Source organism: Mirounga leonina, unplaced genomic scaffold (genome assembly GCF_011800145.1).
Source record: "Mirounga leonina isolate KUSES-001 unplaced genomic scaffold, KU_Mleo_1.0 Mir_176, whole genome shotgun sequence".
Classification (NCBI taxonomy): Eukaryota; Metazoa; Chordata; class Mammalia; order Carnivora; family Phocidae; genus Mirounga; species Mirounga leonina.
In genome coordinates this window covers 33,332,632-33,351,093 of record NW_023270454.1, presented here as the reverse complement: position 1 = coordinate 33,351,093, position 18,462 = coordinate 33,332,632, and the positions used below count along the sequence as shown (strand labels likewise).

Sequence of the window (18,462 nt, the reverse complement as noted above, 5' to 3'; positions counted from 1 at the left end):
AGTAGAACCTAGCACCTGACAGGTGCTCAGTAACTATTTGTTGAATAAATAAATGAATCCCCAAAGAGTCAGGAAATAGCACACCATCACGATCTCAAAATTCTCTCCAGAGAGTATTTCTAGTATTTATATTTGACGGTATTACTAGGACTTACTTATTTAGTCTGGTTCCAAGACTGGTTCCAAATTTTGTACACATACATGATTTACCACCAAGGGAAGTATGTATTAACTTGAAAAACTAGCAGTTAATGACTATGTTAAAACAAAGTAACAACAACCCACACCAACCTTTAATGAGGAATAGTGGAAAGAGCACTGAATTGGGAATCAGAAAACCCAACTTTTGGAGAAGATACTGCCACTAATTAGATTACAGTTTAACCTCTGTGGGCCTTAGTTTCTTTATCTACAAAAGTGCTGCGTAATTCTGATAATTATTTTATTTCTGTTCTGAAAAACAGTTGTCCTGGATAAAAGTATCATCCTTTGGTCTTTCCTGGTAAAGTTATGTGAGAACGTATTTAAGGGGATAGGAAAAACATTCCAAATTCGGAGAGGATCAAGAGAAACAAAACTTACTTTGTGGACAAAATTGCAAATGCAAACTTGAAAATTCCCCATGGAAGTGGTATTTTATTTCAGATTATTAGAGCATGCAAGTAGAAGAAAAGAATATAAGGAGCACTGAACTGTAATCATGAGCTTGGGTTTCACCAGTAAATTCACCATGGAACCATATGAAAGTGCCTTAATTAATCTGAGTCTCAGAGACCCCACCTGTATAATAAGGCGCTTCGTGAAGACCAGTGTCACCCAAATGCTGGTTGAGGAGTGTAAGGATCAGAGTCCTACGACTCACCATCAAAGAGTCTGATTCAGTGGTCAAGGTGGGGCTGAGGATATTTTATGTTTTAAATAAAAAACTCATCCAGTATTGATGCGAGCGATTCATAAACAGTAGTGGTTACTAGTCTGGATGATCCCTATAGCCCATTCAGACAAACCTTTTATGACTTTGGGCAGTACTGTGCCTGAATTTCACGTGGTCAAGAACTCAGCTCTCATGACTTTCTTAAACTTTTCCTCACACAAGGTTTCTTGCTCATACTGCTTCAAATACAATTGCAAAGTAATACTAAATTCATTTTCTTTTGGCATCATCCTGTTTTAATATTTTGTTGACTAGCAAATAAAAAAGACCTAAATAAAATGAGTTAGAGAACATGTACGATTTCTAAGTGTTAACATGGAACTTAATTAAATCCTTCAAGAGCGTATTTTTATTCCACTTTTAATTTCAAAACACGTATTTTCTACTTTATCATTTAAAAAAATATTTTGAGTATAAGTATTTTCAAAGTACATTCACAGTTTTAATGCAATGCAAATTTGTTTTGATTAAAATAATGTTAATAATGTTAAGCTAATAACATTTGTAGGAAGCTGTTTTTACTAGCCCTTTTTTAGACCGGAGAAAACAAGGGCTCACAAAGGCTATTTCTTGACCACGAGAGGAAACTAACATTTATTGAATCTCCACTATATTTCCAAATACAGCTTTAAGCACATTACTATATTGTCTCCTGTTTGACAACTTTTTAGTGTTGTATCTGTTTTATAGAGAATGAAAATAAGGCAAGAGTGGTTACATAATACCAACAAAATTCCATAGTATTAGGAGGCAAAGCCAAAATTTGTACTAAGATCTTTTTCTTCTAAGTTATATGTGTTTCTCATTATATCAGGATACCTCTAAATATAAATTTCAACATAAGATAATGTTATAATGTTATTGGTGCCTTTATTAAACCCATATATTAACACACAAATGCACAAGCAAACAAAATGACCAATCCTCTGTCCCAAAATTAACAACCTGAAGCATCAACCTGGCTGCCAAAAAAAGCAGAATCAATGGCTACTAAAAATTTAAACAGTACAAAATTTCTGGTTTGTTGTTTTGTTTTGAATTTCCACTTCTATATTGCAGTGGCATTTTGTTTCAATTTCCCTTTATCCAAAATGGTGTATCATTTGTTCTCATTCAATTTATAAATTGAGTACAGAGTACTTTGTCAGAATAGATGGAGCTGGACCAAAACAATGCTGTATCATTGCCTTAGGAGCAATAGCAGAACAGTAAGGGGACAAGCTCTCCCATTTTGCTTGTTATGCAATGGAAAAGTCCTCATTAAATACCCCCACAGCACATCTGTAGAAATCATGCCAGTTTAATTATCCCTCAACTATAGCACACAGGTCAACTCATGACTCCCCCACTTTACTATGAAATTATATCTCTCCACATGTTAAGCATGAAAGCATTGTAAGCTTTTAGGCAAATGATTCATCTCTAGTTCCTTTGGTGCCAGCCCTGAAAATAAAGGGCAATGCCCAACAATGAGGCCCTGGGTGTGTCAGAGATGGATATGGTACTCAAAGGATTAAGGTCCTGATATACCTGTCTAGTTGGCCTTTTGTTGCTAGTAGATTTCTTTGCTGCAGAATATTTATCTGAAAAAAATACACATAGTACTATACCTGCAGGGATAATTCTGCCTATTATTCCTATTAGCTAAGAACAAGTTTTCTTCACTGCATTTACGTGTCACATGAAAAGCAATCAAATGGGCTTCTTTTTACAGAACAAAAGCTAACCTAATATTCTTTAGTTTATTGAATCTCATTAATTCTAAGAAATGATTTTTTAAACAACATTTTTGAAGATGGAATGCTTCCAATAACCTATGGTATCTCAGACTTGATGACATACAATATGTGGTAACGTGGACATTTCAGTAAGAAAACCATGAGCGAGGGGTGCCTGGGTGGCTCAGTAGGTTAAGCGTCTGCCTTCAGCTCAGGTCATGATCCCGAGGTCCTGGGATTAAGCCCTGCCTCAGGCTACCTGCTTAATGGGGAGCCTGCTTCTCCTTCTCCCTCTGCCACTGCTGCTGCTTGTGCTCCCTCTCAAATAAATAAATAAATAAATAAACAAAATCTTAAAAAAAAAAAAGAAAGCATGAGCTAGCGAAATAGGCAAGCATTATACAAAGAACTCCCTAAAACATCCTCCCTGCAAAATAAAGCACAAAGAGTCCTAGGATCAGGCTCAGCAGGGGACCTGACTCTCCCTCTGCCCCTCCCCTGCTCATGCTCTTTCAATAAATAAATAAATAAATAAATAATCTTTAAAAATGCTATGAAATCAGCTTCTGCATTACTCTCAAGTGCTGTGCTGCTCGCATTGTATGCGTGTGCAAGCATGACAACACACACCTATATTCCCATCTTGGCTTAATCAAAGATGATAAAAATCTTTAAAGTATTTCTTTAGAAGTGTGAATGTCTGAGTCCTATTTTCACCTCTTACTGATGGATAAACTTCTTATCAAAAGGATATGGTAGGGGTGCCTGGGTGGCTCAGTTGGTTAAGCATGTGCCTTCGGCTCAGGTCATGATCCCAGGGTCCTGGGATGGAGCCCCATGTCAGGCTCCCTGCTCAACAGGGAGTCTGCTTCTTCCTCTCCCACTCCCCCTGCTTGTGTTCCCTCTTTCTGTCAAATAAACAAATAAAATCTTAAAAAAAAAAAAAAAAGGATATGGTAAAAAAAATTAAAATTCTGAGTGGATGCATAGGAAAAAATTAAAACTTAAAAAATCAGGAACCTAAGGTAAAAGAACTGGGAGGAGGAGAGAGAACAATCCTTGGGGAAAGGTAAGTTTAATCAATTTGTGACGATGCAAACAAAAAAAATTCTTTGTAATTTTAGTTGTTCATAACGTTACAATAAGAATAATATATAACTTCAATTCCTCTAAGCCACAGATGCTCAGTCTCACACTGGTGACATTTTGGGCCCGAGAACAGGTTGCTATAGGAGGCTGTCCTTTACATTGCCCCTACCCACTAGACGCCAGCAGTGTCCTGCCCTCCAACCCATCAGTTGTAAAAAGCAAAAATGTTTCAACAGAGGGAAAAATCTGCCCCCTGTTGAGAACCACTGCTCTAACCTTTCAGTTACCAACTGAAAAAAAAGGTTACCCTAGTTTCTCCGAAATCACCTGAAGGGCAGAAAACAATTCTAAAAATCCATTTAAAAGCAACATTGATTCAAGTGAGTTTTCTAGCGATAGAAGAAAAAGAGTAGGACATTTATTTAGTTTTTGCCCAGGAATTTAATATATACGGATTTACATAATGGATGTCTTAAAAATCTGAAATATCAAATAAAGTCAAGTAAAGTACCTTCTTTTTCCTTTATGCATTTTTATTCCCTTATGCATTCATAAAATAACCACCAATCAAGCAGTCGGAGGTAAGGAAATATATTCATTTTACATTAATGCCATGGCTAATATCAGAGATAGCTTCACTTTACATAATTTATATTATTTAGTATTTACAAAGAACAAGTAAGCAAGTGTTAAATCTAGGTCAACCATTTTGCTAAATACTTGATTTATATGCATTATCTCATTGGAAGAAGAAATAAATCAATTTACTACCACTATCAGGAGTTATAAAATTCCTAACAGAGGTTTGGTTGTAGCCAATCTTCCTGGTAAACTTCCAAAGAATTTAAATGCCAGTAAAATACAGTAATCAGAATTTGAACATAATAAGCCATACACAAGCATGGCACAGATGAAAAGAAGCTGTATCAACTCTTGAAGACTACTAGGGTAACAGTGATGGGTAAGTCACCAACAGTGACTAATTAGCAGAGTTCCCACATTACTCCTAAATGCTTAACTTCCAAGCACTATATTTTATTTATTTTTTAAAAGATTTATTTGGGAGAGTGCGTGCGTGTGCACACCAGTGAGGGGAGGGGCAGAGGAAGAAGGAGACAGAGAATCCTTAAGCAGACTCCCCGCTGAGCATGGAGCCCGACAAGGGGCTCAATCCCAGGCCCCTGAGATCATGACCTGAGCCTGAAACCAAGGATCAGCTGCTTAACCAACTGAGCCACCTAGGCAACCCCTAAGCAATAAATTTTAGAGAGCAAGTACATTCAGCAACCCCAGAAGCCCAAACATAAAGGAGAAAAGGAAGAAAGGTCTTATTATCTAAAAGGCAATAAAAAATGCAAATGCACACTAATACAAAATAAGCATTGGATTCTCTCGATTGATACACTTAAAAATTAAAATGAGCTTCCTTATTTTCAAAAGCATTTTTTATTGACATATACTTCACATAACATAAAACTCACCATTTAAAATGTACACTTAAATGGTTCCCAGCACACCTATCTTGCTATGCAACCATCATCACTAACGACTCCAGAACATTTCCATCACCCCAAAAGAGATCCCGTATCTATTAGCAGTTAGTCCCAATATCCCCTTACCAATCACATTGCAATCACTAAACTACATTCTGTCTCTATGGATTTGCCTGTTCTGGATAGTTCATGTAAGTATAATCATGCAATATGTGGCCTTTTGTGTCTCGCTTCTTTCACTTAACATAATGCTTTCAAGGTTCATCCATGGTGTAGCATGTAACAGTTCCTTCTCATGGCTGAATAATCCCTTATTTTTTGCAGCAATTAAGTGAAGCATTTCAAGTACTGTTAGACATGTCACCTGAAACATTTTCAGCCATTCCTGGAGGCCTGTAGGTGGTTGTACAGATGTAATTCGGCGTCGTTGTTGCCCTTGGCCATTGGCTGCTCTCAGGTCTCCAAAAGTTGTTGGTGTTGCTGAACATGGTACAAGCCCAGTGGTACTAGAAAAAACAACAACAACAAAAAACAAACAAAAAACCCCACAAGAGTGGAAACAAAGATAGGCATTTATTAAGAATAATGGGCTTTAATTTAATAAGAATATGATCTGGCATATTTCAAACATCAATAGAATTATTACTTTTATTTGCTTATTCCCAGAGAGCAAGGATACACAAAATCTAGTCTGCTATTCTTAGAGTAGGTTTCCTGCCTCCTACATAGCCACCTGTTATTATCCCAGCAATGCTAATTGCAACCAAATGACAGAATCTCTATGGCAAAACTGCAACTTGTTGATACATGTAAGTGATGTTAAAATATATCCTTAGAAGATACAGGTCCCACCTCTCTTATGACCACTCTTCAGTGACTTAATTAAATAAAAGTTCAAATTTCCTTAATAAAAAGAGTTGTAAAACTTACTAATGCTTTAAAAAATTCATATGTAGAAGCAGGATGCTCAAATATTTTGGACATTTCACTAGATACATTCTAAATTATTTGTAATATTTATTTCTTTTCAACTTTCCACTGTTGTTTATAAAGCTTAGCCTAGATGACATTTGACAGGAACAAGCCTTGATTAGACATATATTTACTCAAAACAGTTAAATATTGAAAACTTACTATGTTATATATAAAACTAAATAAAATGAGATGATCTAAATACTTTTATACAATAATTTAAACTGAGACATTAAAGAAAACAAACCTGAAATTCAATTCTGCCACTAGTAAAATGAAAGAGTTAAGACTAGATGATCTATCTCTAGAACTGTCCAACTTTCCTAAAAATGACTAATAACAGAAAAAGCATAGTTATAACCAAGTTATTAATATTTTAAGCTTTACTTTCTAATTTCAGTAATAATTAAACTTTATTCTTGAGGTAAATACTGAATATCTCTATTTTAGAGACATTTGAAAAAAAATGCAGGAAGACTCATAATTACATTTGTAAAATAATCTTCAGCTTATTGAGCTATGATAATAAAGTGTTTTAAATCCAAAGAACATATAAATTGTAGCCTAACAGCTCAATATCTGCTCTGATAAATTACTAATGAAAACAATTCCCCAATTCTTTACTATCCAACGTATCTCATTATTTTGTTAAAAAATGTATCTTAGTCACCATATTTTACAGAAAAATCTACATATCTACCACCTTTAAATCTTTTAACATTATACATCTATGATAATCTCTAACATACAACAATTAAATCTGTCTATCAAATTTCAAAAGTAAGCTCATTTTCTTCTCCAAAATGAAACAGAATGTGATCATAACTTAAATTTTCTAATAAAGAAGATGTTAAGATGGAAAATCAGTTTCATTGTTATTATTAGAAAATCTGTCAAAAAAATTAAAAAACACCAAATATATACTGACAAAGTCTCCAAAAAGACATGGAAATCAATCTGCTGTTTGGTTTGCTTTGGTAAGATTATGTTAAAAGGCTGAAAACAGAATGTGCACCTTTTCAGGTGTTTTCTCAATATAAAAGTGAGCAACTAAAGGCAAAATTCTATTAAAATGTGTACTGTAGTAAAAATTTAGCATTTGTTTATAAGCGGCCTTAAAAACAACTGAACCATTTAACACCTTTGTCCTGGTATCAGCCATATTATTAGAAGACCAAAATGATATGGCTGCCTGGAATCTACACATTAAAAATACTACATTTTTAACATTAAACTCAACTTTCTCATGTAAGAAATACTTAATCAAGACTAGAAGAAAAAAGCAAAAATGAAGTGAAGAGTTTCACTTGTCTATCACTCCACACCCTCTGGTGGAGGTGCCCAAACAGTGAAATTGTCAAAAGGCAAAGGGGAAGAGAGAAGGGGACGGGACAATCAACATGGGGAAATCACACACAAAGCATTTCTTGAATAAATAGGAGATAGTTTTATTTTTCTCTTCTGTATCATCTCTACATTTTTTGCATATAAAAATAATTATTATGATTTCTAAATTTCATGGAATAGCATTTGAAAAAAATTTTTTCTACAACTGAATGAAATAAAAATATAAACTCTTTGGGGAAAAAAAGAGATGCAATCTCTAACAATGCTCAATCACAGAAACTTAAGTCTAAGGAATGTTAATTTTATTGCACCTTATATAATAAGCATAACTTTAAATCAAAATATTTAGGAAAAAAAAGAAATATCACCATCATGAAGTTCTTATGGCTTCTACAGCTAACTTTTAATCAGTAATTTGAAGAAGTGACAATTATGCAAAGAAGACCAAAAAAAGCTCTGAAGATACTTTTGTCATTTAAATTTTAAAATACCAAATTCCAAATGACATCCAAAACCATTTTTAATTGGCTGGGTAATAGATATTGTGCTTAAGTTAACCTAATTAGCGTGAGAGTGGGAAAAGTTTTATATTGATGCAAAATCCAAAAATGATGGAATGGTGCACAAAACAAGACTACAATTGTATTTAGTTGTTATGGAAACTATTTCACTGGTGTGGAAATGTATGTGTTAAAAACATAAGATCTACCAAGCAAATAAAAGGGGATTTCTAACACAGTAAGATTTATTTAGTAACTGTGAGGTTTAATTCACTGCTAATAAATGTATCTTCAATTTTGCATATAAAAATATCTACCCTAGAATAGCTGTTGCTATAGTAACAAGATATATTTGCTCATATTCATGTTTTAGAATTTACTTTTTAGAATTCCTTAAAATTTGTGATTTAAAAATTTTGTTCGTAAGAAAAATTCTGCTTGTGTCTTATTTCAAAGTATTAGTAAGAAAACACAGGCTATAGTGGTAGTCATTCTTCTTAAAATTATGTATTTCTCAATTTTTAGTGATCTCAAAATGTGTTACAGAGTCAACAGTACTAGTGACATTATGATTCTATGAGAATAAACTGGAAGAAAAGCTTTTGGAATCATCACCTCTTTAAAGAAACATAAAAATCATGAGTGAATCAATTATTATACTTAATATTACCTTGTATATTCTGAGACTTTGCATGGTTTCTTTCCCAAAGAAAAAGAGCGGACCTCAGAACCATGGTCTAATTTTCTTTTCATCTATAAGGTAAAGCAAATAAGATAGATTTAAGAAAAAAATCACTTGTCCCAACTAGCAAATCTTAATATTAGCACTGGCAATAGTGAAAAAAATTCTTAAATTTTCATATGCCTAAATTTTCATTAGTTAGGCATAGTTAATGTACGTAGAAAATAAATGCTTAATGGTTTCTTTTGCTAGTTCTACTTTGTTTTACTCTTTAAAGACTAGAAAGGTGAATTCCCCCCTCCAATATTTTGTCCAGAAGAATAGCATATGATGATTTAAAAATTGATATTCATCATACATATTCCTTGAGAGTGATATACCTTTCACATTTTCCAGTTTAAGAACCATTATAGGGGAAAATTTCACGTTAATACACATATTACAGAACCATATTTAACATGTCTCTCTTAGTGATCATCATTTTCCTTTAAAAACATATTTCAAGATAAAATAGACAAAATTCAAAATTTCAAAACCTGAATGGAAGTAACAGTAACTGAATTTAAAACACACAGATTATTTAAAAAGTTTAAAGAGAACAATGTAAATAAAATGATCTTGAAAAGTAATTATAATAAGGCAAAAGCAATGAAATGGGCAATGAGGGGAGTACAAAAGTAAATCTGTAACAGGAGAGAAGTCTGGAGATGGTAATAATAAAGGCAGAAAAAAACCCATCAGTTGATATTTACACAGAATATAACTTCACTGACAGATGCTCACTCAGGACAAAAGATTCTAACTTGAAAAGCAACATCAACAAAAAGATTTTAAAAGAATAAGTTAAATATCTTTTTAAGGTATACCCAACATCTATAGTTTTCAAGTATTTCCTTATGCTATGTATGTGTAATACTGTAAATACATTCAGAATTGCATTTTGTCAACATCAAAATTGAAATATTTATTTTTTATATTTCACCATCCGTTAATGGAGGTCATCTAACTATAGATCTGTCATAAAACTAGAAAATAAGATCTGTTAAGATTCAACTTTTTCTATTTCAACAACCCCCTCAAAATTTGTGTCTTCTAATTAATTACTGTACTAGTGAAAATTATGGGGGAGGGGGAGACCCAGAGTGATAGAGAACTATACTCATTTTTTTATAATACGGTGAAAACCCTTGCTTTGCAGCAGACTTCTTTCCTTACCTACTGCCTCACATGAGAACATAACACAGCATGCTACATTATAAATACTAAGAAGAACCAACAAGACTCTAAAAAATTTTGAACCACACTATGGATAATAAAGACTATGTTTTTATCATCATGAAAAAGTCTTCGAAAATACAGGGACGATCTTATGATATCAGGGACTAGAGTGAGGGTACAACAAGCTCATCCAGGATTTATACCTTAGTTCAAGAAATACCTACTGGAAAGAAATGGAATTGGTCTTATTTCAACCCTTCAGAAGTTTCTGTACTCATTATGTCATTTTAAAGTGATTCCTCTCAAAAACCATTATTTTCTTTCTCCAAATAATTTTAATAAAAAGCAAAAATAAACATATAAGCCTTAACATATAGACAGCCACGTGCTTCCATGTATATAAATTATAGACACGTACACATACACGCAAATCTATCTATCAGGAAGGTCAGTCAGTACAGATTACCTTAAAAATCTAGGTTTTTTTCATAACTTCCACAGATTCTCATTTTCAAAATTAACATGAGAAACTTTGACATTCATTCTAATTAAGTTGTAATACTGGCTTTCAGAACTTCCCTGGGTATCTTGTAAATACACATTGGCGCAAATGCCATTTGCCACCAAAAGCAAACTTTATTTTCATCTTAGAAATCCTTCAATGAATAAAAATGCCCAAAAGACATATCAAGGGAACATTTGGAAAGGATTTTTTTATCTTCAGAATATTTTACCAAATAAAGCACTTTCTGTGTCTTTTAAATATTATATTGTTTACTGAAAATCCTGACTTTAGAACCAAAAATTAATTCTGCAATTTTTTAAGGGGCACAGAAAGTAAATACGATCTTTTAAAACATAAGTCCTAAATAATGTAGTGATTCTAGACTTTAAAAGAGTCAACTAAAGAAAGAAGAAAAGAAATATACATAAGGTATAGAAAATTAAAGGCAAAAGATTCACTAAAAACCAACTAAGGGTAGAGTATTTCCAGGTCAGCATTTAACGGAGCCACATTTCCAAAGTCTAAATATATTTTCAGTGAAAATTCCCAGATTAAAATATACATTTTATTTCAAATTTAAAGCTGTTTACAGCTTACGCTGTCTTTGCATTATTTGCTTACATTCACGTTATAAAACAGAATACCAGCCATCCAGCCACCCACCAAATTTAGAGGATACTGCAGCCATCTCTGATGATACAGATTTTCCTTCTCAGGCAGGCACACACACACACAGTCATACAACACAAGAAGAAAACAGATTACTTACTTTGTAAAAAATCATTTTTAGTGTGCCGTAGAAACCCATATTTTCTGTATTTTTCCCCTTCAGTGATTCTGTGCCCCCGTGTGTCCGGCTGCTTGGCAGTCTCTGACAATATAAACCTTTTTCAGGTAGGTATGTCACAGATTCTAATGTGGACATGCTCAGGCACGTCAGAAAGGGAAGATTAGGGAGCAGAACCGGCAACAAAACTCCACAGTAAAGGCAAATGCAGCTCAGTATCAGACCGCTTCTCGGGACACACATACATACATGCAGCTTGACTGAGGAGAACTCGAGGGAATAATGAGAGAGAACCGAGAAGATTATTGGAGGAGACTATGCCCTGTCAAAGCCTTGACTGAACAGATTCCTCCCTCAGCAGCAGAGGGATCAGATTACATCTTCCCTTGAACACAGAATGGTGCAGTCCAGGATTCAGCAATGCAGACTGCACATCAATTATATGGTGATCCGCTCCAGGGAACCCGTAAGCACGCCACGCACCGAACAGAGGGAGGATGTGGGCAGCAAATGAGACCGCCCCCACACGACAGCCCCCTTCCCCTTTCAAACTTTCAGGAGATTATTTTGTATTTTGTAAAGCCTGCATTTCTGAAGAGTTTTAAATGGTAAGCATCCTTTCCACAAATAAATGCTTTCAGAAACATTTTGAAAATGGAATATATTTTCCATACAGTCCTCCCAACAGAAGCAAAGCAGGCTATTTCCACTGTTATCCTATTGCAGTCCTGGCACAGACTGATCACATTTTTCAAGTAGCTTAGATGATACAAAATGAGCAAACCCAAAGGGAGAAATTAAATATTCTTTGGGGGGATTTATAATAAAGTAAACCAGTTTGGAGCATATAACATTTGCAGAAATTATGTAATAAGTTATATTTCAACCTGCATATTTCTTATATTAACATTTAATGAAAATATTCCCTATGTGTTTCCATTTCACTCATTTAAAACATATCAAGAAAATTACCACACAGTTCATCAATTCTTAGTAATCATGACAATTTATTTTTAAGACTATCAGATTGGTATTAAGTGTGTAAAGTTTGGCCAAAAGGTTCTATTTCTCCAAAGAAAGCAAAAACTGGGCTCATTGGAGAGTCTGAACCTTATTTGTGAATTTAATCTTGAGTAAACAGGAAGTACTGGACTTCCACCTCCAAAATTATTTTGACAGTGTATATTGTTTATCTTTAAAAGGGCATTTTACATAATAATAAAAAAAATACCAAAGTGTGCCTGAAGGCAACCTTTTGCTCAGAACAACTACTTCACAAATCTAGATATTTTATCTCCCAACTTGCTACACGACTAGCTTCAGAGGCAATTATAAGATTCCTTGGACTAGAAAGGCCCATTATTAAGGGTCTAGTTAATTAAATCCTACCCTCCCCATTAACATTCTTTATTACAAGTAAACTGTGTGCCTATAGTTATTTATGTAACTTAAAAAGTTTCCTCAGAAAAAAAGAAATACTATTTGGACTTAACTACATTTTAATACTTTCCGCTATGGTTAATGAATGATTTTCATTAGATAAATGATTCTAAATGCTGCATAAAGTAATCATAATTTTAAAAATAAATATGTTTACCTTTATAACTAAGACATTAAGTCACTATAATGTCTTTTACTTTAAAACATAAATGAAATAAGATAATCTAAAATTTTATAAAGACATACATCTTGGGTCTTCTGGAAATTACCCTCAGAAACAGTATGTACATGTACCCAGCAAATCGTTAGTTTTCTAAATAAACAATTAGCTTACTTCAAAGGAAAGTTCTTTTAAAAAAGAAATCTCTTAGCAAAAAAAAAAAAAAAAACCCAACTGTTAGGAATGGACCTATAAACCCTTTTGTTAGAAGATTCAGAGCACTCAAGATTTTTTAAAAAATACAAAGTGTAAAAAAAAAAAAAAAAGTAATTTCCCCTCCACCACCTGCCTCAATTCTGGGCTATGTAAAGAAACTAATTATAAAGTGAACACCTGAAATTTTCTCTAAAATTTGTCAGTGCTAGCTAGCTTCTTATTAGAGGACAAATGGACTACCCATCAGTCATATAACAGTATACACCTTGACTTCAATTGAAATCATGTACTCTCTCTAAATGAAGTAACTTTTTCAGATTCAGTCTACTCCTCAATTGACGACACAGACCAACTTTAATAAACCAGGGCCACTCCCAACATCTAGGATATTTAAAAGAAGAAAATAATTTTGTATATTCAAAGGAATGCTCTTACGGTTATATAGCTCCTTTGTATGGTATGAAGTTATGGGAAAACCTGATGCTGACAAATGTATATTTGTATGTAGGTTATGTATATTCATGTTTTATTTTTGAATAGGCAAAATATTTACATGATTCAAAACTCAAAATGATAATCAAAAAGTATATACTGAAAAGACTTTCCACCACCTGACATCCCCATCTTCCATGGGTCCCATTTCATAATTATTTTTATTAGTTTGTCCTTTAAGTGAGAATGTATATGTTTATAAGTACTCATGAAGACTTTATTTTCCCAAATATTTCAACAATTCTCCCTACTATCTTGTTTACAATGTTAATCTGATCTGTGAAGAAAGAATTTGGCAAGCAAAACTAGTCAACCAAACCTCTAACCAGATTTTGAAAAATTGAATAAAAATAATTTTCAATATTCTCTGAAGTACTAATGAAAGTTGTGATCTATTAATTTCATCATGATCTCTATATGAACAAAGCAAATGAAACCATTTTCCATTCCTATTTCTGAGAGTCTTGCCTAAAATACAGACGTTTAAAACTTTATTCAAAGATTTAAGTTTTTTAGTAGTAAGACTGAAAAGGCCTTTATGTATGTTATCTATATCTTTTTTTTATCCTTGTGGTATACAGAAACATTTTAAAACTGAGATTAGTCCATAATCTATGTCAAATAAGTTTAGGAAAAAAAGTATTTTATGTTCTATGCTAGAATGTTAACTAGTAAGTTCACTGAAAAAAAGACTAGCTAGTCAACTATTAACAGCTAGATAACACTTGTTTGTCACCCAAATTTTTAGAATCATATTTTCAATACAATAAAGTACATCTTCATGTAATTTCAGCTCATTTCTCATTCTATAAAAAAAGTATTTCTTGTGCTGACTGACAACTTATAAGCCTTACTGTGGAAATCTATTAGCAAGGGGAGTGACTGCTAATTCAGACCCAATGCTCATCTCATCACAACTCCATTGAACTAGATGTAGGAGAAGAATGGATGAGAGGAGCTACTTAAGAAAGAAAGATAGGAAGATGTACTGCCCCAGAGTCTAAGCCTCGGGGAAATAAGGCAGTAGAATGATTAACCTGTGAACTAGCACAAGAGAAATGGCTCCTTCTGAAAAACTAATTGGGATAACTAAGTTTTTAGAAGGGCAAGTTGTAGTTACGGGCATAAACCAAACTAAGAAAAATATAAACAATAAAGCAGTCTTCACTGAATCATGTATCTTCAGAGAAGTATGTATCTTTATACATAGTGTCAACAGGTGAAGGAGTAATCCAATAACTTTTCCCCACCTTGACTCTCAGAGTTCATTATTTCCATTTTAAATATATTATTTTATTATTGTACTTATCATATTTCATTGTCATTATTTTAATACATCTTTCTCCACTACTATCTACTCCTTGAAGGTTCCCATCTTACTCTAAGACACAGTAGAAAAATGATACATAACAAATAATGTTTTATTTTTTTAAGATTTTATTTATTTACTTGTCAGAGAGAGAGAGAGAGCACAAGCAGGGGGAGTGGCAGGCAGAGGGAGAAGCAGGCTCCCTGCTGAGCAAGGACCCTGATGTGGAACTTGATCCCAGGACCCTGGGAGCATGACTTGAGCCGAAGGCAGATGCTTAACTGACTGAGCCACCCAGGCGTCCCAACAAATAATGTTTCTGAATCACTGGCCATATAAGCAAATAGCAGCAACCATGGCATCATTTTTCTAAAGCATAAATACGTTATACTTAGTACTAAAAAGTCTATCTACTGTATTAGAATTGATAGTATAATATTATTGGTTCTTTTCATTATCTTCCTAACATTTTTTTTTAAGAATTTATTTATTTATTTATTTGACAGAGAGAGAGAGACAGCGAGAGAGGGAACACAAGCAGGGGGAGTGGAAGAGGGAGAAGCAGGCTTCCCGCAGAGCAGGGAGCCCGATGTGGGGCTCGATCCCAGGACCCTGGGATCATGACCTGAGCTGAAGGCAGATGCTTAACCAACTGAGCCACCTAGGCACCCCTAACATTTTCTTTTAAGTAGGCTCCACGCCCAGCATGGAGCCCAACATGGGGCTTGAACTCACAACCCTGAGATTAAGACCTGAGCTGAGATCAAGAGTCAGACGCTTAATTGACTGAGTCACCCAGGCACCCCATCTTGCTAACATTTAAAGATTTATTTCCATTTTATAGTAGAAGAATATGTTTATATTCTTTTGTCAGTGATTTTCTTTATTATTATTACGACAACATTCTTTACTCTGATATTACACTAGAAAAACTACCTACCACAATTAGCTGTTTTGCCCCAGCACAGAATTTAGATTAGAGACAGTTCAAAACTTCAACATCAAAGAAGGGAATGTCAAGCATGCTGAGGCTGAAACAAACTTTTTGAAATCGCACTAAACCACTGTCATTAACTTTCTGGGATGTCAGTTCTTTCTTTTTAAGATTTTATTTATTTATTTGAGAGGGAGAGCACAGAGGGAGAGTGAGAGGGAGAAGCAGACTCCCAGCTGAGCAGAGAGCCCAATGCAGGGCTCAATCCCAGGACCCTGGGATCATGACCTGAGCTGAAGGCAGATGCTTAACTAACTGAGCCACCCATGCACCCCTGGGATATGAGTACCTTTAAAAGGTTCACAACTGAAATTGGCAAGTTAATAGCCTGTCCTATCAGAGGTATTATGAATTAAAATAGTATGTATGCCCACCATCTACATTTTCCCTAGTGCAAGCAGGTGGCAGTATTGATCAATAAGCTATTTCTCACTCTTATTCATTAATTAAGTATTTATTTAGCATCTAGTATTTGTCAGGCACAGGACAGTATACAATTAAGAAAACTTTCTTCCTCCATTGAATTTATGACACAAAATAGGGTAATATATATACATCTGACTTCTAGAACTCACACTGAAATTAGTTCTAAATTATTTTTTTGAGAATATGTAAAATAAGACAAGGTGTGCCAGATTTAGTTTGAAATTACCATCCAAGTAAACAAATATTGAAACATTACTGCATTAGAAAAAAACTACACACACTATATGTAACTTTAAAATAAACTTGTTTGGGGAGGGGAGTATTGCTTATAATAATCATATACTCAATTCTAACCTCAGTAAATCAAAATGCAAATCACAACATAGCTCAGAATGGTTTAAAGAATTTTTAAGATAATTATAATTGTAGGAGTGATATTTTCATACATTTTTCTTTTTCTTGAAGGTTAAGGTATTTATAACTGTACTTACAAAAATGAAGCCCATCAAGATTTGACACAAATAAAATGCAACATTAATTCAAGCAGTAAAAGTTTTTTTCATCCCTTCTAATTGGGCCAATTAGATAAACATGTGCATATGTATATATCTACCAATATATAAATATACAAACATACAGTTTGACACAATAATGCAAGTTGAGTTTTATTTATCCCAGCCACAGAAGAAAACAACGAAGATGGGAATTTTGCTTGTTTGCTCTTCTGAAATTCATATTGTTATAGAGCTATCAGACTTAATACATGTACCAAAACATTCCTTACAATACCTCTATCCAGACAAGCAATACCTGCAATAATTTGACAAGTAAGTCACTCCAGAGTTCATCCTGATTTACTTAGAAATCAATCAATCTTTACATCTCATGCTTCAGATCCAAAATAAACTATCAGTAAGCATCTCAAATTTATATGCAAAAGTTTCCTCTCAAAATTTGTTATAAATCTTTTATAGTCACCCTTCAATAAAGTAAGGAAAATATAAATATAAGGTAGACTTCAAGAAAAATGAAGCAGCAAATATGACCCAGGGAAGAATTTAACATGAAGAAAGAATGAAATCAATTTTCCATCAATATAAGACCTAGAACCCTATTTACTCTTCTACTTTCTTTATCCAGTTCCATATTTATTGCTGCTGGTTGTGATGTTCAAATATATTTATCTGATTTGAGAAAAATTTTCTATACGTGTGGTATATCAATCTTATATTTTAGTACTAAAATAACCTTTCATTTTAAGGTTTGTTTAAAATCCCAGAATTTCTTTCTTACATTAGTCATGACCTAAATTTAGTCATGACCAAAAAGTTTTGAAAAAAGGGCTAAAGGCTAAGAAGTAAAAAAGTCATATATACTGAATCGATAACAATAACAAAAACATTAATAGCAGGAAGCCATATGTTTAGAACTAGAAGGGAACTTGGAAGTCATCTAATCCAATTCCCCTTCATTTTTGAAATGAACATAAGAGTTGGAATTGGAGAAAACTGAATTTATTTTATTTATTTTTTTAAAGATTTTATTTACTTATTTGACAGAGACACAGCGAGATAGGGAACACAAGCAGGGGGAGTGGGAGAGGGAGAAGCAGGTTTCCCGCTGAGCAGGGAGCCCGATGCGGGGCTCAATCCCAGGACCCTGGGACCATGACCTGAGCCGAAGGCAGACGCTTAACGACTGAGCCACCCAGGCGCCCCGAGAAAACTGAATTTAAACACCAGCTCTGCCATTATTAGAGTGCAACCTTGGTAGGGGTTATTTGACCTTTATGAGTTCTGGTTTTTGTAATGGTAATTATCATCTACTTTACCATCCTAACCCACAGAGTCATTGTGAGGACCTAGTAGATGCCCAGGGTATAACAGATATCCTATAAAATAATAACTGTTATTAACAGGAGAGAAAAGTGAGGTAGAGAATTAAGAGTCTTGCTCAGGGTTATACAGCTATATTAGAACCTTAGACTCTGGTCCCAAGTTCACTACTTTTAACTGATTTCTACTTCTATTACATATGTGATGGCTCAATTTAAGCTAAAAAAATCCGACATTGCTAAAGAAGGAAAAAAAGTATTTTATTTTGCAAATAGCAATTACATATGCAAACTATAACTAAATCTTGATTATTCAGTTCATGGAATAATTATCTGGGTCCAGATG

The 18,462-nt window shown here is 33.9% G+C and overlaps 1 protein-coding gene across 11 annotated transcripts in view; it reads right to left on the bottom strand.

Annotated features, from left to right (window-relative positions):
• FBXW7 (F-box and WD repeat domain containing 7) overlaps positions 1-18,462 on the bottom strand; it is a 220,775-nt gene that overhangs the window by 21,445 nt on the left and 180,868 nt on the right. For 10 of the 11 annotated variants that reach the window (XR_004682431.1, XM_035022897.1, XM_035022894.1 and 7 more), the window contains 2 exons: positions 8,724-8,806; positions 5,599-5,740 (listed from right to left, as the gene is read on the bottom strand). Coding sequence is in view for 10 of the 11 variants with exons in the window: in XM_035022897.1 (XP_034878788.1) it covers positions 5,599-5,740; positions 8,724-8,806 (225 nt within the window). In the remaining variant the exon portion in view is untranslated. Of the gene's footprint in view, positions 1-5,598; positions 5,741-8,723; positions 8,807-11,227; positions 12,280-18,462 lie in introns of those variants that run through there. The other variant, XM_035022899.1, reaches the window with a different exon arrangement.